The 23,289-nt window shown below is 42.2% G+C and overlaps 1 protein-coding gene across 2 annotated transcripts in view; it reads right to left on the minus strand.

The window, feature by feature from the left end:
• Positions 1-659: 659 nt before the first annotated feature.
• The window catches only part of LOC101863513 (ubiquitin carboxyl-terminal hydrolase 20), a 31,068-nt gene continuing 8,438 nt past the window's right edge, over positions 660-23,289 (minus strand). For both annotated transcript variants that reach the window (XM_035969956.1, XM_005099058.3), the window contains exons 5-21: positions 22,475-22,553; positions 21,350-21,547; positions 19,588-19,839; positions 18,924-19,203; positions 17,993-18,084; positions 16,479-16,657; positions 15,990-16,094; positions 15,230-15,275; positions 13,548-13,659; positions 12,979-13,044; positions 11,453-11,579; positions 10,510-10,570; positions 8,820-8,925; positions 8,268-8,349; positions 7,354-7,462; positions 6,197-6,299; positions 660-4,771 (exon numbers count right to left, since the gene is read on the minus strand). In XM_035969956.1, coding sequence (XP_035825849.1) covers positions 3,324-4,771; positions 6,197-6,299; positions 7,354-7,462; positions 8,268-8,349; positions 8,820-8,925; positions 10,510-10,570; positions 11,453-11,579; positions 12,979-13,044; positions 13,548-13,659; positions 15,230-15,275; positions 15,990-16,094; positions 16,479-16,657; positions 17,993-18,084; positions 18,924-19,203; positions 19,588-19,839; positions 21,350-21,547; positions 22,475-22,553 — 3,445 coding nt within the window. In that variant the 3' untranslated portion in view covers positions 660-3,323. The remainder of the gene's footprint in view (positions 4,772-6,196; positions 6,300-7,353; positions 7,463-8,267; positions 8,350-8,819; positions 8,926-10,509; positions 10,571-11,452; positions 11,580-12,978; positions 13,045-13,547; positions 13,660-15,229; positions 15,276-15,989; positions 16,095-16,478; positions 16,658-17,992; positions 18,085-18,923; positions 19,204-19,587; positions 19,840-21,349; positions 21,548-22,474; positions 22,554-23,289) is intronic.

Here is a 23,289-nt window from a genome sequence, read left to right on the forward strand (position 1 = left end):
ATTGTAAGAAAGCTTTGTGCACAGTGCAGACTGACATGTGTGATAGATTAAAAACAAGTGAAAAATCCATCCTTTAAAAATGTCCATCACCAGTCCTGTAAGCAGCATGCACACTTTACACATTTGCCCTCTCATTCAAGAATATTCATAGACGTGTAAAATTCCTTGAACCAGAGCTTCTACTGTCAACACATGGGAGGGTCGGCATCACTACTCCAACAGTTGTGTGGCTGTGCCGTGCGCCATCATCATTGCCTTCTCACCCTGGATCTGGGTATAGGCCATGAACAAACACTTTCCCAGAGTGGCGTCGGTGGCCTAGTGGTTAGGTTCTCGGACTCGCAACCGTAAGGTCGTGGGTTCGAATCTCGTCCGGGGCCCGACGTTGTGTCCTTGGGAAAGGCACTTTACACGAATTTTCCTCACTTCACCCAGGTGGGAATGGGTACCCGGCTATAGACAGCGAAACATCTTGTCAGTTTGTTAGAGTTTGAGCGTTTAATCGGCTGCTTGCACTGTATGCCTCACGGGAAGCTGAGAATGTTTCGGAGTGTTCTATGGTCTGCTGGGGTAATAATATAGTGTAAAGCGCATAGAGCCTGCTGTTGAGCGGGGATATGCGCTATACAAATGCTATCTATTATTCTATTATTTCCCCCTTTCCCTATCCTGGGCCTGCCTCTTGATGTTATGTGATTCCATGTCTTCCTCTGTGCTGCCATGTGAACCAAGGCCCAGGACTATCTTAGCAACTCTAGTTCTGATTTAACACCAAACACTAGCTACTTTTTCACTGATGGCTATAAATAGATTTGTGGTAAATGTTTTATGCCCCCACTAATATAATTTAGAATATTTCAGAGACAGGCTGTTTCGAACCTGCCTGGAACGGAAATGCTAAACCCGAACTAAGCAGGATTACACACTGCCCCAGCAGACAATCAGAGACACTCGATAAAGTAACTTAGCCATGTGGGGATACAACTCACATCTTCTGCCTTCAAAGGGGAAGAGCAACATTATTACATCACAGATGACAGTACGTTTCCTCATCTCTTTCTATTTTATCTCTAGGTTCCAGTACAAACACAGCCACACACTCAAACAAAATGCCAATGTGAGTACATGTCCTCACATACTTCAGCCACAAGCCAAAGCAGCCATTCACAGAGAGCTGTCAACACTCCCCACAACTAACACTGATGAATGAGACAACACGAAACTTGAAATCTCGGAGAGCTCATTCATCAATATATATACCATTCCCCTACTGAACAACTATATTTACTTGTTATCTCAAAGCTGTCAATGATGACTGTCATAACAGAGCTACAATACGCCGTTAATAGCCAGGTTTGATAAAGAAGTAGGCCTGCAAGCATAACACTCACAACTGTGCACACTAACATAGTTCATGGGAATGGATGTCGTGAGGTAACGCTTTTGATTCCCCTTCCATGTTCTAGTGTCCAGAGTCTCCCATAGAAAGTAATGTGTAAATGAAATGAACCATGAACTAACAAGGCTCTGAGGAATTTCATCTAAAACATTTTCCACACTTTTTACTCCTGCCCTCTTACCCTTCAGTTTTTGCATTCCCAAACAGTTCCTTCTTTTATTCCTCTCCTGAATTGTTCCCTCATTCCCTTCATTTATTCATCTCTCAAATTGTTCCCTTTAGTTACTCGCCACATAACTGGTCCCATTTGTCCTCAAAACAACTTGGTCACCTTAATGGTTCTAAGAGACCAGCGGCCCATTTGTCCTCAGGACATCTTGACCATCACACTTCTCTAGCTCTGTGAGGGACCATCAATATTTCAATAACAACAAAAGTCATATCTCTGAGGCATGTAAAAACAAGAGTTAATGAGTGACGTCAAGTAAATCCGCACCTTGCTTATTAATCGATAGCCATCGCTTATTCGCAGACTTTACATCTAAAGTATTTTAACATCTATAGGACCGCTGACAAGAATACCAGCAAAGCCCAACCCCTTGCCCAGGGCAGCGGATGAGTATACAAGCGAGTGAAAAGAACTAGATCTAAACAAAGGCCTGTCGATGTTTCCTAAAACTTATTTATGATATCATTAACCCATTGATTAGTTCCATTTTGATATTTCGCTTCCGATTTCTGGCACTTAAATGTGGAACGCCATAAAATCAGTTAAATGCTTTGCCCCAACGGGAAGCTGATCAGCAATGGAAAGAACCATCCCTTCCCCCCACGGGACGCCGATAGGCGATGGTGTAATATAGCAACAAAAAATTTTAGAAACATATTTTAAACAGTGTTGGAAAGCTCACATTGTACAAGCGAATAAAAAGTAGTAGGCATACATTGAATAAAGAAGCTTGAAGCATGTATCCTGATTAGACTGCCACTGTTAATTAATGAATGATAGTTATGAAAATCAAGTGCAGACTTTACGCATTGATACTTCGTCCACAATTGCCACAGTCCTTATTAATTTTGCACGCTTAGTCTCAACCAATCCTGGAAAACTGTTCAGATGTAAAAGTTAGTCATGATATCGAAATAGAGTGTAATTATTTGCAAGAGTCCTGACCCTTTACCAGATCCCCATCATTTGTAAAATGGCAAGTCCCATTGGAAAGAATGTAGTGACACATGCTGGTTTGTTGAATCTAAACGTGACACCAGCATAGCGGGTGTAAACGCATGAACACCAGCTGCTTAGGGAGGGAAAACATGTTCTTTGTATAAAAGTACATTCTTACAGTTATTGTATTTGTATACATTGTGTTTTGTCCGTTTTGTTCAAGTGGTATCAATCAAAACACTGAGCAAACTTAAAAGCTGTTATTCTCTTTTCGTAGGGTTCCTGCTTTGCGTGACAAAAACTTAAATATCTTGAGAAACATGATGGATAAAACCTTATCATAAAAAGCGAAATGTTCAGGGAAAGCAGTAGAATAATAATTTGAAATAATCTCAAGTTCCATGTTTCGACCCATGTGACCAGTTTGCAGCTCCTCACACAAATATTTCAGGAAAGACAGTGTTTCACGGTGGACTCATACTCCCCTTCTTCTTCTTTTTACGAATACAACTAAGGGACAGATAAAACATCAGTTTGAGATTTTGTTTCCCGATTCATAATCCCAGTAATGCATGCATGGGCAGAGTGAGTTCCCCATATGACGGATTTTAGTTATAAAAGTATCATCCAATGTCTCCCATTCTCTTTTTTACCACGGTCAAATCAAATAGGCATCTCTACGTCCGAGAATCATCTTTATAAACTGCATCAGATTTCATTTACGTCCACCGTATACCTCAGAGATTGGCCGTGAGATCAAATCCTAGAGACATCCATGTTTTTCCCCTTTTTGTTCTTCCTCTGCCCTTTCCCCTTCCCTGGCTGCTGGCCTACGGCCGGCGGGGCCGAGGAAGGTTTGACCTCCGCACGCCCCTTGTTCTGGGCAGAAGAGCCCATGTCATTATCCGATCTTGACGTCGCAACTTCCTCTTCCCCCTGAATGCCAGGCAGATATTGGCCGTGGTTGCTATCCACCTCCAAGGCCGTCTCCCAAGCACAAGAATCGTGTCCTCTCTGCTCCCCCAGGCAGGGGTCGTTGCGCGTGGAGGAGGAAGTGACATCACCGCCCAGGCCACTGTCTGCCAGACTGGCTTCCGAGGCTGTGAGCGTGCCCTCCTTGTTCGCCCACAGTGGAGCAGACGTATTCCCAGGTGTGAGCGGCTCTGGAATGGGATCAAAGTCATTATTTGCTTCTGATGCGGACAGGGAACCATTTTTTGGTTCTTCTGTCACCCCAAAGGAGTCGACCATAACCGACATAGAGGAATTACTACATGAGGAAGGAGTGTCCCCAGTAATTGAGCTCATCATCCTCTGTCCTGCCTGGCCTTCATCCCCTTGCGACTCATCCCGTGGGACAGACCCCGCACTGTTCACCGACTTTGACACACCAGGGCAACATGTACCAGTGCCCATCATCACTTCCTGTTCCCCAGCACAGCTTTCAACCTCTCCGTGTCCGGCCCCAGACGTGAACTGTGACTCAGATGTCAGCGTGTCACAGGCAGATGTCACTGTCGACTGAAGTGTCTTGTCCACCGTCTCCTCTCCCATATTGGAAGTGGAGTATGGGGGGGCCGTGGTGGTGGGGGCGGGGTTCCTCCTTGGACTGACCGTGCTGACTGCTGAGGATTGGCTTTGCATTGTGGGGTCTTCTCTTCTTTTGGCAGACTTTTGCACCACTTGCGCGGCGGGCGGCGATGATGACGGCATTGAGCAAGAGGCAGCTGAAGGGGCTGTTGCCATCACCAAGTTGTCCGACACCACCGATGCCTGGGAGACTGGTACAGGTGGCACAGGGTGGTGGCTCGTCGTCGCTGCTGACACCACTGGCGACACTGTGACAGAAGATCCCGACGAGACGGTGCCACCGGAGGGAGAAGGAGAAGACGATGCGGCCGGCGAGACGCCTGTTTGGGGGGCAGTTGTCTGAGAAGAGCCACCGATGACGCCCGTGCTGTGAGGAGGGCTGGTCTGCTGCTGCTGCTGTTGCTGCTGCACAGGGGCGGGCGGGGAGGAGCTGGAGGGCTTGACCGAGGCCCCGGCCGACTGACGGATGATGAGTTCAGGCCCTCCGCCATAGATGCGGTGCAGAAAAAGCCACATATCCCGCGACAGCTGTCCGTGGTCCGAGGTGGCCCTCAGCGTGGCCTGGCCGTTCTTGTACACGATGATGCGACTGTTCTCCACAGGGCCAGGGGGAGCTGTAAAAAAGACAGTAAGCCAGTTCAGTTTGGCTGGCGGTTTTTCTAACACTCCACGTTAACAAAAATAAATGGCAAAAATTAGATACTCCATAGAAACACACTAGCTACAGAGATGTTCATAGTGATTTTACAAAACAACTGAAAGTGGGTAAAGCTTATAAGTGCAGATAGTGTTCTAGGCTGGCTACTCTGACCCTGCCAGAGTGGGAATTGACAGCCTACCAAACAGATGAGGACACAAACACTCAAACACACATACCCAGGGTAAAACAGAAGACATCCCCACCCTCCCCTGGCTCATTCGGGAACTAAACAAATGTCTTCTTAACCCTTTCATGACCTATAAGACATTCGCCACTCGTCATGATTTCTTATACAGCAAAGGAGCCAAGATGCTGTTGTGATTCAAGCCGAATTGCGAGGTTGTATCTTGCAAACTGCTTCTACGAGATGGATTTCGCAAAAGTAATCCTTAAATCACATTTAGCAGTACGTGATCCGTACAAGGAAATCTTTTTCCTGTTGAGATAGTCGTATTTACAAATTGGATCTAATTACAGGTAACTGATCACTGAATCTCGGGAAACTTTTTGTCCCTGGGGATCCAAAACTGTGCCTGGTAAAGCAGGAACTGACCCTTTGTTTGTTTTTGTTTTTGTAAAGTGTTTTACGGTGCTCGCAACTGCATAAGGTCATACGAGCGCGCGGGATACACCTAATATTTTCAGTTGGTAGGAAATTTTTGAATTTTGCCCGGGTGGCGGCTGAAGCCTACTCTTATCGATTTTAGACCACCAAGGGATCTTTAACGTGCGCAACTTGCACACGGGCCCTCCGAGATTTTTCGCCCTTGTCCGAGAAGGCTAGGTGTATATGTAGATCTTTCCTACCAGAAGACCAGTGGTGTGGATGAAAGACAGCAGTAAGAAGGAGCCAAGGAGTAGTAGTTGAAAGGCTGCAGAAAGAATCAGGAGCCCAGAGGAAGGGGCAAAGGAGGTGAGGGGGTGGGGGCAGAAAGAGGAGACGAAAGCAGACGACAGAACATTGCTAGAGAGCAGGAAATGAGGTGAAAGGAGACAAATTCTAGAGAAGAAAATTTTTCGGTCGCTACCCGGATTCGAACCCGGGACCTTTTGAATGAGAGGCTAACACCTTAACCTCTAGGCCACGAGAGCCCCCGAACTGACCCTGAGTCACGACTGGGATCATATCAAGGTGAAACGCTGAACCATTATACCACAGGCCAGGAGGTGAAACGCTGAACCATTATACCACAGGCCAGGAGGTGAAACGCTGAACCATTATACCACAGGCCAGGAGGTGAAACGCTGAACCATTATACCACAGACCCTGGCCACAACGTGTAGGAGGGAGCTGAACCCAAAACAAATTACAAACAAATCAAACCCAGATCTTTTTTACCGTCGGTTTTCTCGCGCACAAATGCCTCCCACTCTTTGAACCAGGCCATACTGATGGCGTACACGGCGGCTGTGTGTTCCTCCTCCTGGAACTCTTCATTCAGCTGAAACAGAAACAAAAAAATATGCTGTTATAGTTTTCGTAAAGTGTTTTACGGCGCTTGCAAATGCACAGGTCATATGAGTGCGCGGGACACTCCTAATATTTTCAGTTGGTAGGAAATTTTGAATTTTGCCCGGGTGGCGGCCGAAGCCTACTCTTATCGATTTTAGACCACCAAGGGATCTTTAACGTGAGTAACTTGCACACGGGCCCTCCGAGATTTTTCGCCCTTCTCCGAGAAGGCTAGGTGTAGATCTTTCCTACCAGAAGATCAGGGGTGTGGCAGAAAGACAGCAGTAAGGAGGAGCCAAGGAGTAGGAGTAGAAAGGCTGCAGAAAGAGTCAGGAGCCCAGAGGAGGGGGCAAAGGAGGTGAGGGGGTGGGGGCAGAAAGTGGAAATGAAAGCAGACAACAGAACATTGCTAGAGAGCAGGAAAGGGGGTGAAAGGAGACAATTTTAGAGAAAAAATGTTTCTGTCGCTACCCGGATTCGAACCCGGGACCTTTGAATGAGAGGCCAACACCTTAACCTCTAGGCCATGAGAGCCCCCATGCTGTTATAGTGCAGGAAGAACAGTAAAGCACGTGAAACCCTTTATTTTTTTAGTAAAAAGAAGTACATCAACAGAGTAACTACCATTAAGAACAGGGAAAATGCAAGACAGGCAGACAGAAACAACAGTACGACAGAAAAATAAGAACGAGAACCAGGAACTTTCATGATCTAACATAGAGAAAATTTTCACTTTTGTACTTGATGTAAGGACACACTAGTAAGTATATCTGTCTGTTCATTTACCAGTCTTTCTCCTTCCCTATTTATCTATCTAAATGTGTGTGTGAGTGTGTGTGTGTGTGTGTGTGTGTGTGTGTGTGTGTGTGTGTGTGTGTGTGTACATAAGTTAATATAGAGAGACAGAGAGGGGAGGGTGGGGGAGAGATATGATGCCATGTATGTGCATTTTCAGTCACAGAAGGACACTCATGAAAATGCTGCTAATTTCTTTCAAAGGAGGATCAAAGAAGTATAAAAAGTATCTATCTAGAAGGCCAAACCTGTATGAAGGATTCCTTTTCCATTCTCTGTCTCTGCCTCAGCTTCTCCAGCTCACTATGGCAAGTCTTGCAGGCGTACAAATGGTTACAAACAGGACCTCCGCCAAACCTGAAGAGCCAAACAGCATTGGAGGAATGACAAACCTGCACATACAACAACAACAACAGGGTTTGGGATTGAGGCCATGAGAAACGTAAGGACAAGGAAAACAGAAATTGTCAATTACAGCTGGGAACAAAAAGAACCCCCCATCCCCCCCACGTGGACGCAGGGAGAGAACAGACAGAAGGGGCTCTCATGGCCTAGAGGTACAGTGTTCTCTTCTCATTCCAAAAGTCCCAGGTTCAAAACCTGACAGGGACAGAAAATTTTCTTCTCTAAAATGTTCTCCTTTCACCTCCTTTCCTGCTCTCGAACCATAGTCTGTCTGCTTTCCACTCTACTTTCTGCCCCCCCCCCCCCTTCCTCTGGACTCCTGACTTTTTCTGCAGCTTTTCTACTGCTACTCTTTGGTTCCTTCTTACTGTTGTCTTTCGGCCACACTCTTGATTCAACACCCAGCCTTCTCAGATAAGGGCGAAAAAATCTCAAAGGTTCCGTGTTCAAGTTGAGAATGTTAAAGATCCCTCAGTGGTCTAAAATCAATAAGAGGAGGATTTGGCCGCGCCTGAGCAAAGTTCAAAATTAATTCCAATGAAATTGAAAATGATTTATGTGTCCCGCACACATACAACCGTAAGCAATTACAACACTGTAAAACACTTACAAAAACAAAAAAAGACATAAAGCCCAATCGGTTTGTCTTTGGCTGTGGTGCGTGGCTGTCACGGTGGTTAGCAGTTGTGAGCGTCGAAAAACACACACACACAAAAACCCCCCCAAACAAAACAGACAGACAAACACAGACACACACCTGTTGTGCAGCAGCTCCCAGGTACTCTGGTGGATCTCCACCACGAGGTCATCTATCAGGCTCACCTTACCAGGAGGCACGCCTTAAAAATAGACCAAATAAAAAAAAACATAATTATGTGCACACTGTACTCAAACAGGACATTTAAAGCTTCTTATTTTTTTATAACATTTTGTACAAGCCCAACACCCTTCAAGACAAAAAATATGTCATTTTGGTTTTGAGTAGTTCAATTTTGCCAGAGTAAAGAGAAAGATGTATGAAAATTTTGTTTTATGAGTTTTTAAAAGAGTTGACAGTCCTATTAGACAATGATGGATAACTTTGAATGTAAATCATTTGCTATGGTGAAAAGCTGCAGAGAAGGAGAAAGGAAGGGAACGAAGAAGGCAGAAAGGATGCATCAATGCTAATGGACATGTGATGTCCACTGTCTAATAGGCTCCTACAGGAGCCAAAAAAATGTGCCACAGAGACTTTTGTATAGAGTACCCAGCACCAGCACACACACAAACATACCCACACACACACACAAGTCTTAAGTTCTCTCACCTCCATGCTTGCACAGGAAGTCAGAGTTGGTGATGGGTCCCGGCTCGGCAAATGTGTGGAACTTGCTGACCCATTGCTTGCTCAGGTAGAACCTCAGGATACTCACCTGTACACAGATGGAGACCACAACAGAAAATGTTTATTTAGACTCTTAGCACCATAAATAGGTCAGTAGGTCAGCACAGCTGAACCAAAATGGCTGCCAGCTGATGGCTTCCCAGAACTGAATTATTTCAGTGTTTTTCAGAGGTTCCGGTGGTGTAGCAAAGAAATTGCTTTTGCTTTTGATCTAAACGACGTGTTTCAATGAAATTTCACAAACAAAGATCAAGGACGTCAGCATCTAAATTTAGAAAGGAATGTTCTTATTTTAAGGGTGCACTAAAGGCTGGTGTGTCAGGCCGGTAAAAGCCAGTATGGCTCCACAGCGGGAAATCCGGTAAAAGCTGATTAGGCTCAAAAAGGGTTAAAGTTTTGTTTTCAAGTTCAGCAAAACTCAAATTTCAAAACACACTGGACTTTCATCACTTTATTTTCTTTTAAAGGGTCCTACTTGCTCAGGACTGAACATGTTCGATTTGAGGGGTGAACTACGGATGTATAGCACATGCTAAAGGCAATAATGAAAAATATTTAGAGTAAATGACTACTTTAGTTGATAAAACATATTGACACAATAACAGTCATTTAGAGCAGGGAAAAAGAAAGGTGAACAGACAGAAACAACTGAGGGAAAGAAAAGAAGTAGGTCCAACAAGAGTTGTTCTCCAACTGCCTGTTAGTTACTGACTACGATCGTCTTTCCTTGAAACTGTTCGCGTAAAAATATTGTTTGTTAAATCATCAGAAAAGAGCACACAGACATGATAATGGTTCCTTTATGCTTCGTACAAGCAAGACGGACATCATTATTTTTTTTTAAAACCCCCATTGACAGAATTAAGAAGCCTTAGGGGTGCCATATGCTGCTTTGAATGCACCCGCCAGGGTTAGCCCTGGGTGAGTGCAGTACAGCACACCAGCAGACAAATACAGACGTTCCATATAAAAACTTCTCCATCTGGAAATAGAAGTAATGTCTTCTGTGTGCAGCAGAGAAAAGCCACTCAATTACCCCACAGATGCCAGTAAGCACACTAACACTATAACAGCCATCTAACACAACATAAAACCAAAACAGACAGACAGACAGACACCCCCTCCCCCCCAGATCAAGAGCAACCAAGTGGGACCTGCTACTGGTAAACTGTAACACACAACACAGTGACTGTGCAAGCAAAGATCCAATACCATACCTATACATGGTATTGGATCTTTCGTGCGAGTCAACTACTAGACCCGGCATCCATATTTTGGGAAATAGCGTTCACAGATCCTGCTGATAAGAAGTCAAACCAGTGCTTCTGGCAAATGAGAAAAAGGCAGAGTAGGTTTTTCGAAAAATCCGGCACAAAAGACGAAACAACAACAACAAAAATCAGGATACAATCCATCAAAATTGGGAAAAACTAGATGCCCGATATTTGGGGGGAAAAATTGGGAAATCCTGATTAAATCGGGATGAGTAGCAGGTCAGCTGAACCAAATCCAACTTGTTTTCTATAATTATTCTTATTCTTTTTCGACACTTCTTGTCAACAAACATGGCCCACCATACACATGGATGCCCTTTCCAGAGCTTGACACTCACCTCACTGCTCTCCAGCTCCATGATGCGCTGACGGACACTCTCAATTTTTTTGTTGCTTTTCCTGAAAACAGAGGTCAGGATGGGTACTGATTAACTCTTTAAGGATGAAGGGGACACATATGTCCGACAACAGACCAAAGGACAAGTTGAGGCAAATTTTGAACGATCATACACACTTCAAAAACATATATTTGTATATTTCATAAAATGCATGCTGTTTCTGTCTTCTCTAGGTTTTACGTAAAGAAAGAAGAACTGAAAAACGTGAAAGAACAACAAAAAAATGCTTCTTTTTTATAGTGACCCTAAAAAGTGCATATGAAATGACCAAAGAGCGCGTCCTCAGTCAGTTAATCCACATGTGCTCACTAAATATTCATCTTTTTTTTTATTTCCCCTTTTTTTTCAATATTGTTTCTGAGAGTGTTTCCTGTATCCCTTTTTGTTTATTTAATTTTAAAATATCCAATGGCACTATTCATAGAGGGGGCTGGTAGCTTAAACACTGCCTGTCATGGCCAACTTACGCTGAGTGGGATACAGCATCACAGCAGATGGAGATATTCGATAAAAAGAAATAACTTCACCATGCAGAAATTACATCGTTCTCCAAGGAGACAAAATATTTCACTCTTATCTAAGGTGGGGACCAAGGGTATGAAAGCCTTTAAGGTATAAAAAAACAAAACAATTCCCCCCCCCCCTCCTCTAAATGAGGGACGTTACAACCACAGAGGAAACACCCAACAGTAACGTCCTCAAATGTCCTCTTACAGAAACACGCTCAAACAACACACACGCTTACACATGATTATCTGCTTTTAAAATCACTAACGAAAAAAACTCCCCCCCCCCCCCCCGAAAAAAAAACCATGAGAAGCAAGCAGCTCACTTCTGAGTCAAAATGAGCACCCCTCTTCCAGTTTACAGTGGACGGACTGACCTGTAGAAAAGCACGTAGGCCTCGCAGTTCTGCACCTGGCTGACGTCCACTTCAGTCACGTACTGGTCATCAAACTCGTACCATTGCTCGTTCAGATGGTTCAAACAGTACGCTGTGTAGTGGCCACCTGAGCACGTCACAAAACAAAGCATGTCACAACAAGTCACAGATTCATTGTGCGTTTTACGTTCGCAGCGACACATTTTTGACAATTTCCAAGGTGGGTTGCTTCCATTCTGCCCATCATGACCAGTTTGAGCTGAAGGGATATAGTATCTCAATAAACACAGACTGACACACCTGACAAAACAGACTTCCTAACACAAGAATCGAACTCACTTCTACTGGGTGAAACAGCAAAGAGCCGAAACATTACCCTACAGATGCTGATTCTTATTATTCATACAAAATACACACACATTGGTTAATATTATCCCATACATAATGTACATCCTGTGAGTAAATACAAATGTTTACATCCTGATAGAGTTTAAAATATAAATTTGTACATCCTGATTGATTTTATCTATTGCATGTTTCATAAAATAATACATATTCGATACTTTAGGAGGCAGGCTGTACATCCTATGAGTTAATGTCCATTTCCAACAGGACAGAACGAGAGCGTTGAAAGCTACCTAAAAAACCCAAGTTCCAGAACGTCTCCTCAAGAGTTTAACTTACGGTCATAGTAATCATAGCCCAGCGTGATATCCGGGGCAGCCCACCCACCAGCATATGTTTTAGTAAGCAGCAAATAAAAAATTAGTAATCTTTTTTAGTTTTAGTAAGAGTTTTACGACACTTGCAACACAATAAGGTCATATAAGTGGTGAAGATTAGACGTGTCACAAGAGAGTAACAAACACAAAAAAAAGGACAGATAAGGATGATAGATGTTTGATAAAAAAGAAGGAGCAAACCACACTAGAGCACCCGCAATTAGTAATCTGGCTTTAAAATATGTGATATGACCATGGACAGTTTTCTTTGTTGGGGTGTCAAGGATAAGGGTTGTAGTCAAGCAAGTATAAATGCAACATAAACAGAGGCGTGTTGAAAAAAAAGAGTTCTTGGCGTGCTCGTCATTGTCAAGTTAATAATAAAAAGGGAAAGAACATTTGGAACTACAGAAAAAGTCACAAACCTTTGATCCTGAATGTGCATCACCCACCAAAACTAATTGTAATGTTTCAAACAAGCATCCATCTTTTAAAAAAAATCTTCTCACGGCCTAGGCTGTCACCCACAACGCAAAACAGCAGGGCCTTTTTAATACCTTGCCAACATAATGTTTGCCTTACTCCTGGCTTCCGAACTTCCAGAGTCCAAGAGACCAATGTTTTTCTAAGGGAAAAGTGGCACTGAGTGACTACAAGTGCTCATATTTTCGTAAAATTTAATAAAAATCCTAACCATTCCGCAAAAGTCGTAACAATGGCCAGTTATAGATATCAACTGAGAAAACTGTGCACCCATCTAAAACAGACCATCCAATTTTGAAATATTAGTTCAGCTCCACTCACCTCCAGCTGTCCCATGATGGCAGATGATGGCAACAAGGTCATAGAGAGTCACTTCATTTTTACAGGCTGCAGAAGACAAACAAAATGGGATAATTAATATCGATCCCTAGTTTGACGAAATTGACATCAAGCTTTCATCAGCTAAAAGACACAAAGTATACACAAACAATATGATATCATATTAAGGTAGGTTGTGAAATTGTTCTGTATTGTTGAATATTGTGTATTTATGTACGCATATGTGTATGTATTTATGTGCGTATGCATTTCTAACTATGTATTTATGTATATACGCATGTTAGCCATCGTAACTCAAAGTGCCTTTCTGTGATCAATAAAAATGTTTTGTTTTTTTAAAATCTCAACTATCAAAGTCGTAAGATTATTCGCAGTCGTCATCAAGACACTCAAAGAATTGCATTCTAAAAAGCTTGACATGTTGAGAAACTAAAAATTTTTTTATTTCAAATTTCTCAAAACTAGGCACTGAACAAATAGAACTTTGTAATCCTGGAGTAGTGAGGTGTCAAACTCTAAACAGCTGACTATGCTCAGAATCAGTCTCATACCTTTATGCAAATAGGGCTCCATGTCGAGGCCTTCAAGTGGAAACGAGATGTAGGTGCTGATCTTGGACGAGTAAAACTCGTGACGGAAACGCTTCAAGTGGATGGATAGGATCTGGAAAGGAGCAATAACACCACATTTATAAACTTCATATCCAGTCCTTAGTTTTAGTTTTAGTAAGAGTTTTTCCGCACTTGCAACACGAAAAAAGTCATATGAGTGTTGGAGATTAGAGGCATTACAAGAGAGTAACAAAAACACACAAAAAATGAGAGATCGACAATAGATGTTTGACAGGGAAGAAGGAGCAAACCACAAAAGAGCACCCACCAACCACAACCATATATATATATCCAGTGCACCTGAGGCAGCCCTTTGAATTTTCGCCTGTCTTTGTGTCATTGTAATTGTAAGGATTCAATACTGCAAGTTACTCAAGAGGCAAGACCTCCCAATTTAACGTCTATCGCCAATAGGACTGAGCCAAGCATGCAGAAGCCTTAAAAATTCCTCACATAATGGAATTTCAAAAACAAAGGATAGGGAACTTGACCATCCTCTTTTTTTCCCCATTTATACCAAATGTTATTACTTCAGGCAGATTCAAATAGCAAAAAGTACAGAGGGACATAATTCTGGGAAAGTTGTCAACTATACAGGGAAGTGCAAGATGCAAAGTTGCCCCCCCCCCCCCCCCCCCAAAAAAGTGAGTCCCTCACGAATGCAACAACACTTGTATCACAAACCTTCGGCAGTGGTTGCAAAGGGGAAAGAATATCTATCAATGCCTGCTGCAGAGCTAATGGTTTGAAGTGAACCGCTGCAGAGCTAATGGTTTGAAGTGAACCAAAAAAATAATTCAAAGATGACTGCTACTTCTGCATTGTGCAACCAGTTGAAAAAAGACTTAAGGGAAATGGCAAAACTTATGTTGAATATCCTGATATTCCATCAGCCTGATACCAGTAGCACACAGCGACGATTTACCAACTCTAGTAGTATCAGAGACAATTTTAAAAATTTAATGGCACCTAGTGATTTTTCCCGATAAACATATTGAAAGAAGGCGACAAAGACGTCACTGAAGCTTCACCATCAAACAACCCTGATTTTCACTCAAAGTTTCTAGCAAGAACATCATGTAATATGATCACACAAAACCAATTGAATGACCTTCTCAAAGACTTAGAGCTGGCAAAACACAAGGCTGAAATGATAGGCTCGAGGCTCCAACAATAGCCTTGGGCTGAGAGTGGGCACATTTAGAAATTGAGACGAGGATTTCCCATCATTTTTTTTTACAATGAAGGGCAACCTGGCTGCTTGTACTGATGTGGGTGGTCTTATGAATGTGCTGCTTTGAGCAAAGAACATGGGGAGCATTTTCATCAAAACATCACAGCCATGGCAAAGCAACATTAGGGTAAACGGAGTATAAATATGTTAGCCATTCTTTAGTCCTTTTTCAATCTTTGTATTGTAAATCAGGAAAACCCATATATCTTGAAAACTAGAACTAAACGTCAAATCTTGCCACCATTTTCGTGTTCAGCGCACAAAAATGCATAGAAAACAGTGAGGTTAGAGCCCTGAAGCAGAAGCTTTCTGAAAATGTGTGGAGCAGTGCATCCAGTACCCTGAGGAAAGAGACAAATGATGACGACATAAGACTGAATGAACTCACCTCGGGTAACTCTAAGACCTTGGAATATTTCAGCCCATTGCGCAATCTGAAACATTAGACACAAACAAAGGTAAAATCAGTGACATCACAGTCAAGAATCAGACTGTCCACTGCTTAAAAATAAGAGGGAATTTTGTCCGACATTACTTAAGTCAAGCAATCAGACAGTTGCCAAAACGTTTAAATTTTTCCAGCAATAAGGCAAATATCAATTCAAGTTATTAGCTCAAAGTAAGAGAAAAAGAACCCCCCCCCCCGCCTAAAAAAAATCATCAAAGGGCAAAGTAATGGGATCATAATGATAAATGTTCATCAACACTATTTAGATCTCATTCTGAAGGAGGCAATACATACACCAGTCTATAAAGAGCAATAAATCAGGTTCAAGTCACCCAACACTTTTAATGGGGTAAATAGTTTAAGTAAAATATTCTAATGCACAAAATTCTGGAAAACTTTTTGGCTAATGAGATCTCTTGTTTTTACTTTTAACAATATTTTCTGTGATGGACTTTCATTTATCCAGGATAATAAGTAGATCACACTGAACATCTACATCCTCAGAGCTTTCTCTTTTAACAATGATGACATTCACCCTTTTCATAAGGGCATTATTTGTCTGTAAGCATAATTCAAACAAATATTTGCATTTTTCATAACCTTTTAACTTAAAAAAGAAAATCTTTCCACCCAAAAAATCTTTCAACATTAAAAGATCATTGCATTTTGACATGTCAAAAAAAAAAAAGACTTGTCTTACTTTTTGCATTTCTCACAGCTGTACATGTTGTCTCCCTTGAGCTCATCTGCTGAGAAGAAGGCAGACAGGCAGTCCTGCAGGGTGATGGTGGGCCCAATAAACCAACTGGATTTGGGGAGAGAGACATGAGAAAGACGGACATTATCACAAGCATAGTAGCACCATATTCTGTCTACTTTTTCTTTCATTTCTTGTATCTTCTTTTTCTCTCTGGCTCTCTGTCTGTCACTCTTTTGACCCCCACACATCAACATACACACACCTAAGCGAAACTTCTATGCCAACCATTTCATTACTACCTTCTCCGCGGACATTCGTTTTGTTTGTTAGTTTGACTGAGTAAAGAAAAGCACATCGACACAATAATAGTCATTCAGTGCAGGAAAAGAAAGTACAGCAGACAGACAGAAACAACAGAGGGAAAGTAAAAAAGTACGACCTACCAGTGGTGCCCTCCAAACCCCCCCCAGACAAGAACACAGCACTGACCTCTTCATCCACGAGTACATCCAAGCCAGCCAGCCTTGGTGCACCTCCCCACAGGCTCCCCCCTTCGGCGGGGTCACTCCCCCGGTGACCTGGTGATGGCCGGAGTGCAGCATGTGGAGGTGGTCTTTGCTGGGAATCGGGAGGCTCAGGTCTTGGAATGTTTCTTTGGTGGTGGACACCTGAGAAACACACACACATACACCCAAGATATAAAGAATGAGAACACTGAACAAAGACTTGATATCATATCAACCATTGTACACGGTTCTACCAGGACTACCTGCCTGCTCACCCACCTGTGTGAGTTTGAGTAATCACCACATAAAAAATCAGTCATCTAGCTTGAAAATTCATAATATTATGGCCACGGATAGTCTTTTTTCTCCTGGTGTGTCAAGAACTGGAGTTGTAGGTCACGGCTGTTATCAAGCAGAGCACTTAAGTTACTTGAGGAACAGATCTGGTCAGTCATGCTACGTCCTGGTGGTCAAGGAGGTCAATATGACCTTTTCTCAATGAGTGAACCATTGTGACGTAACAATTTTTTATACAGTTTAATAGCACCTAGTGATTTTCCCCCATAAACATATCAAAGAGAAATTATTATCAACTGATAGAGACATTCTAGGACTGCAGCAAATACCTTTTTATTGATATTCATAGCTTGGCACCCTTTAAAACATGGGTGCACTTGAGAGCATCTCTGGGGGGGGGGGGGGGGGGGGAATGATTATGTCATCCCAAGTCATTTAAAATTCTTCCAAACTAAAAAAAAGAATGCTCTTAATGTAGCTCATTCAATATAGATAAAGAAAATGTTTGGTTATACGAGTTTCATTACTGATTGAAGCCTTATCTGAGCTATATGAAAATAGACAAATTTCACATGCACAGGGAAATACACTGACAATTCTAGGGCTAAGAACTGTCAGACCAAATGTAAGATCCAATAATAACAATAATACCACAAAAAAAAGAAGCATTTGTCCCACTCAACAGCAAGCTCTACGCGTTTCATAATCTATATTACTACCCCAGCAGACCTGATAGCATTCAGAAACCATCTCAACTTCCTGGGAAGCATACAGTGCAAGCAGCCATCTTACAGCTGTCTATTGGCGGGTACCCATTCCCACACTGATGAAGTGAGGAAAATTCGTGTAAAGTGCCTCATACCCAAACCGGCAACCTCATGCTTGCGAGTCCAGTAGCCTGACCACAAGAGTACCAATGCCACATCTGTCATATCAGATGTAAGACTTATTAGATCAGATATAGGGCCTATTGGGTACTAGAAAGTATTTAGATCTGAAGAATTACCTACTGCTTCAAAAGTTAAGACCTACCAGAACAAAAAGAAGAGCTTTCTGCCAGATAAGTAAAAATAAAAGTCAATCAGATGACAAACATTTTTCATCATGTGGGGGTAAATAATACTCACCAAACAGCCCAGAGAGGATTGACACCTTGTCCCCCCCCCAAACCCCGAATGAGTTACAGGTACTATGACTTACCGTCTCACAGTTCAGGCACCTCACTGAGCTCAAGATTTTTCCATCAAATGTCTGAGATATGATACTGTCATACTTGATGTTACTAGCTTTTCCTGAAAAAAACCCAAAAAAAACAACAAGACTGAGAAAAAGTCTCTATCAGCTGGAAATAGAATAAGTACTCGTATATTCCTTTCTTCAAAAACAACTATGTCTCCAAAAAGAATCAAAACATTAAAATCAAATTGCTTTCCTTCATTTACTAAAAAAGGAAACTAATAATACACACTTTAACTTTAACAAAACTTGTTAACTTTTCGGGGTATTTTCAAACCCTCAATGCCCCTGCAGGGCAATGCCACTGACTGAAGTGTCTTTAGGCCATTCCCAAAGGGGAATACAAACATGTTTGTATGCACAGTAGAAATGTAAATGGGTTGACTTATCAATGTCATGCTCATACTAAGCCGAAACAATATAGGGGGACCTGCTGCTTTTTCTTTCCTCTTCCCTACTATCATCATTTTCCTCTACTTCTTTTCAATGTTTGTGAACTGGTATTTCCGGGGTGTCTTGATAGTTGAAGCAGACATTTGCAACCGAAAGAGGTTGGGATCGCCTGATTTCAGAGGTAAAACTAGCAAAAAAATGGTCGCAAAAGTTTGGTTATTTTCATAGCTTGAGAGTCTCTGGAAACTATAAATGCACATTTTTTGTGCCTCCAACCAATGTTTTCTAGTGAAATCCACACAGAAATGTGTTTTTTGATAGACATTAAAGGTGCTGAGCTAAAATAAAAAAATAAAATTCTGTAAAAATTGCCAAACCTACGGAAAAATCACAGTTTCTTTCAATTCATTATTTTGACAAGTGCCGGATTTCACCTAGCCACCTCACATATGTTTTTACTAGCTTGCCAGCATTTCCTACAGCAAGACCCAGCACAACTCACTTGTCTTGGACTGTTTCTTCAGAGGGGACTTGGGCATCGACTGCTGTTGTTGTTGAAGGGTAAGGACCGGATACTGTTCCCGCTGCGCCGCGACGGACACAGTCTGCATCTCCCCATCTTTGGTGGGCACACCGGAGAAGGGCATCGGCGGGCTGCCTTGCTCCCGCGAGTCCCCGCCCTCCATGACGGCCTTCCCCCGGGGCCGACGGGCCTGGGTTTCTGCCTCGTTCTTCTTCTCCAGCAGGTTGGCCGTCTCCTTCATTTCCTTTGTGTTCGCCACCTGCAACACATTTTCGCCATAAAGTAAATCTCAACTCAACACCACCACCACCATCCCCTTTCCACAGACACTTTTCCATACACCTGCCATACATTTTCCTTATTAAGTCAACCTCAATTTAATACCACTCACATTTACTGCTCAGAAGTCAGAAATATCAAAGAGCAGATTTTTATATATGAGCGATTCAACATTATGGGAAATGATAAACTCTAAAAGATCTCTATAATTCTGATGCAGTTCAAAACCAAAGAAAGATGAAATTTAACTTTTAGATGGATCCCTAAACAAAATATTTGGGACAAAGAATTCAAATTTTCCAGTTCTCGAATCTGGCTCTAAAGTATCCAGATGCCATTACTCGCTGAGCCACCAGCCACTCACCGAATCTGCATTCTCCACTGCAGCGACTGATCCTCCTGCACTGGCCTTACGCATCCTATCTGACCTCCGCAGCTTACAAGTCTCATTGGAGTCGCTGTTGTTCTCGTCGCTAGAAATGTTGTCGCGCTCTCCATTGGAGCTTCTCTCGCTGCTGAGGCCCGAGTCGCACGTCTCGTAGTCCAACTCCGAGTGGCTGCTCATCGAGTCGAATGATGGCCGTCGATTGGCCTCACCTGGAGCAGTACTTGAACTCTGGGGGGGGCAACCAGACAAGATAGACATGGAGATTGAGAATAGAAGATTTTTTAAAATCACATCTTTGTAAGCTCACTGAAACACATCTATTTTTAGGCATTCATGAAATTAGAGCTTATTAATCACTATTCAATATTCACTATGGTGTGACATGAATAGCTCAAGGGCCCATGACTCTGGAATAACAGCCCAGCGGATGGCTTTGCAAGAAATTACAACAGCATGCAACACAATGAGCTCCTTTTCCTCTATTTAAAGTTCCAAGCATAGTGCCCGACATCATCAATGCCATGAATTTCTCTTCTCATTGGTAGTCAGATTTGGGGACGTTTGGATAATGTATAGAAGATCTCCACACCTTCCGAATAAGGAGAGGCGGAAAATCATGGAGCCATTCTGCAGATTTCAGATTCGCTAAAGATCAATCATCATTCTTCGCTAAAAGCTCGACTGTTGCTGAAGATATTAGAAAAATGTCTTCTTCAGTTAATGCCCCAATTTCTTCCTCGTGTATTGATGTATGATACATATGGCTGGTGTAAAAAAGTGCTATAAATTAAGTGTTCCTGATATTACCCCCAGTCCCTAGCTGGTGCAAGTCTACAACGCTTTTACACAGTCACGCGGGACGTGTGATATTGCTACTTATAAAATCACTAGTTCGCTATTGGTGTTTGAATGGCACAATTGGCGACAACATGCTTTGAAACATTGATCAAGTTTTGTTTCCTCAAAATCGCACAGCACAATCCAATTAAGATCAGGTTACGGGTTTAGTTGATTTAGAAATTATACTTTTACTTGCTTTCCTCCTCACTTGTCAATATACTATTACTAAAATCTTTTTGAGAACAAAATCAATTTTTGTTCTGAAATAAAAGAAAATAAAGCTATCTTATCACACAGTGCCCGTTGCAACATGAGGAAATACAGTTGCACCTGCTCCAATGGCCACCTGTCAAAAACAATCACACGTATAAACGACCACTTCACATTCCCCCCCCCCCCCCCCTTGCAAATTTCCCCCCTTTTTATTATAATCACACTGTCCAAAATGTCCACTTTTCTCCTTGACAATAGCCTCTTGCAAAAACGTTTCAATTCACAGAAGTGCCAGCTGGCTACGAAAACAAAATCCTTAACTTCTTGGATCCTGTGCACAGGGACTCAGAATTTAGAAATAATTTCGTCTAACACATTTTATTTATATACAAAAAGTGCAACAAATTCTTGGCCTTTTGCCTGAGGTGAGCAAGGTCAGCAGGGCAATTTCAGGAATCTGGATTTCCTTGTTCATCAAGAAATTTGGCACTTCTGAATATAAAAAGTGAGGTCTGAATCTTTCAAACTACCGTTGAATCAGCTGATCATAGTGGCACCTTTAGGGCACTGAGCCTAGCACTACTTGGTAACTGAATTTAGGTTTAAAACATTTCGACTCAAGATTATTTTTACATAAAAGTCGACAAATTATCGGCAATAGGCCCGAAGCTGAGCACGGCCTTACTTTTGGTTCAGCGTGGTATCTCGCTGTGTCCTCAACAGGATCACCTGCAGTACTATTGCCGTTGTTGGTGTCGTCATCACAGCCACCGCCACCACCATCATCTCCCTCGTCTTCGCTATCACTGTCGTCGGAGCCCGCTGCAACCTTTAACTCTTCGTGCAGTTGGTCCATCAGGCAGCGCAGAAACTCTTGGGCATCCTGCAGAATATTTCACAACACCACACGCAATGAGTCCATGTGTTGTAAACATTCTTCCTTTTTTTTATTCCATAATCATCAACCATTTCAGTCCATCTTTACCACAAAACTTTCACCTCTCAAAAGCATGGGATTTCATCAGGTAAATAGTTCACCTCTCATTGCAAAACCCTTCGTTTAGACCATTGTGCAATCATGATCAGTGTCTTTAGTGTTCCACACCCTAATAGGTAAAAAAACCACTAAAGTAGGTGGGATGGAATATTATTTCTCTGATACAGACAAAACCATTAAACCAAGGAAGAGGTCGTTAGTACAAAACAAAAGAAATACAAAACAATAGACTCAACAGCCCTGTGCCTTTAAAGTGAAGCAAACACCTTCAAGCTAGTTCTCCTTTAACAACAGACCATTAATCTGCAACTGCTTTTTTTTTCATGTAGGTGTTTTTACATCCCCATCAACATAGTTTAGGTCATTTAGGAGAGAGGCGTCTGAAAGCAACTGAGAGTAAATACAACTGCAAAAGTCAGGCTTGCAACACATCCATGTTTACATACTGTACAAGAGCTTATAACTTTGAAACAAATAAAATAAAAAGCATGACGTCAATAGGTGAGCAAAGTACTGCTGTCAACATAGTAAGGGAGACAGGCAAAGTCGAAATGAAATCAGATATTATGTAATTAAACACACTACATTTAAAAGATACAATTACGGAAAACATGTCTGACAACCATCAAATTTTTCCCCATTCCAATTGGCAGAGAAACGTAGGCCTGACCTGTTGAGTGTACCCTCTGAGAGATCAGATATTGTGTCATAGAACAAATTACTTTAAAAGAAAAAAAAACTGACGGAAACGTATCAGCTGACAACCATCAACATTTTCCCCCATTTGAATGGACAGAGTAAAGTAGGCCTGACCTGCTGAGTGTACCCTCTGAACATGGGATGAACAGCCTTGATCCCCGTCACCACACCGCTGGGCACAACGTAGCTTGGACTGGGGATGAGGTCAACATTGCTACAATGGATGAGGACAATTGTGTCAAGCATATCTCTATCTCTATCCTAGAATTACACAAAGTTCTATCTGGTCAGTACCTAGTTTTGAGAAATCTGACGTAAAAAATTGTGATTTGCACATTTTGTCAAGCCTTTTCGAATGCAAGGATTGGAATATCATGATAACGACTTCAAATAATCTTAGCATCTTGAAAGAGCAGATAAAACATTTAGTTTCCAACATCATGGTCTTAGTAACTCAAAATGGCTAAAAATGTCAGATAAAACTTTGTAATTCTAAGGTAGCGAAACAACGCCAGTGATAAAGCCTATGGGTGGATTGTCACCTTGAAGGTGTCCTTGAGCACGACCTGAACTCCATATCAGCTGTAAATTTATGAAAAAACTGAAATTAAGCAAATTACTTGTGACAACAAACTGAAAGAAACCTTCCTTTATGTCCTGATTCATGAGTAAGATGCTTTACTTGGTATTCATGTCAGTTAAAATATCTGCCCAATCAGCAGCCTAAATTTACACTGCTATGATGTCACAGTGAGTTTAACGGCAAGCATTCCTAAGTCTGGAGGAAATGGCGTCGATGCTCCTTTTTTAACAGTGCAATCGTCTTACGGGGAATTTCACAAGATAGCTTCTCATGTTATAAAGATTAACCTATCTGCAAAGGTGGAAGTGTAATCCAAACTACGATCGAATAAGCACTTTTCTCCTGC

This window comes from Aplysia californica, unplaced genomic scaffold (assembly GCF_000002075.1).
Source record: "Aplysia californica isolate F4 #8 unplaced genomic scaffold, AplCal3.0 scaffold00201, whole genome shotgun sequence".
Classification (NCBI taxonomy): Eukaryota; Metazoa; Mollusca; class Gastropoda; order Aplysiida; family Aplysiidae; genus Aplysia; species Aplysia californica.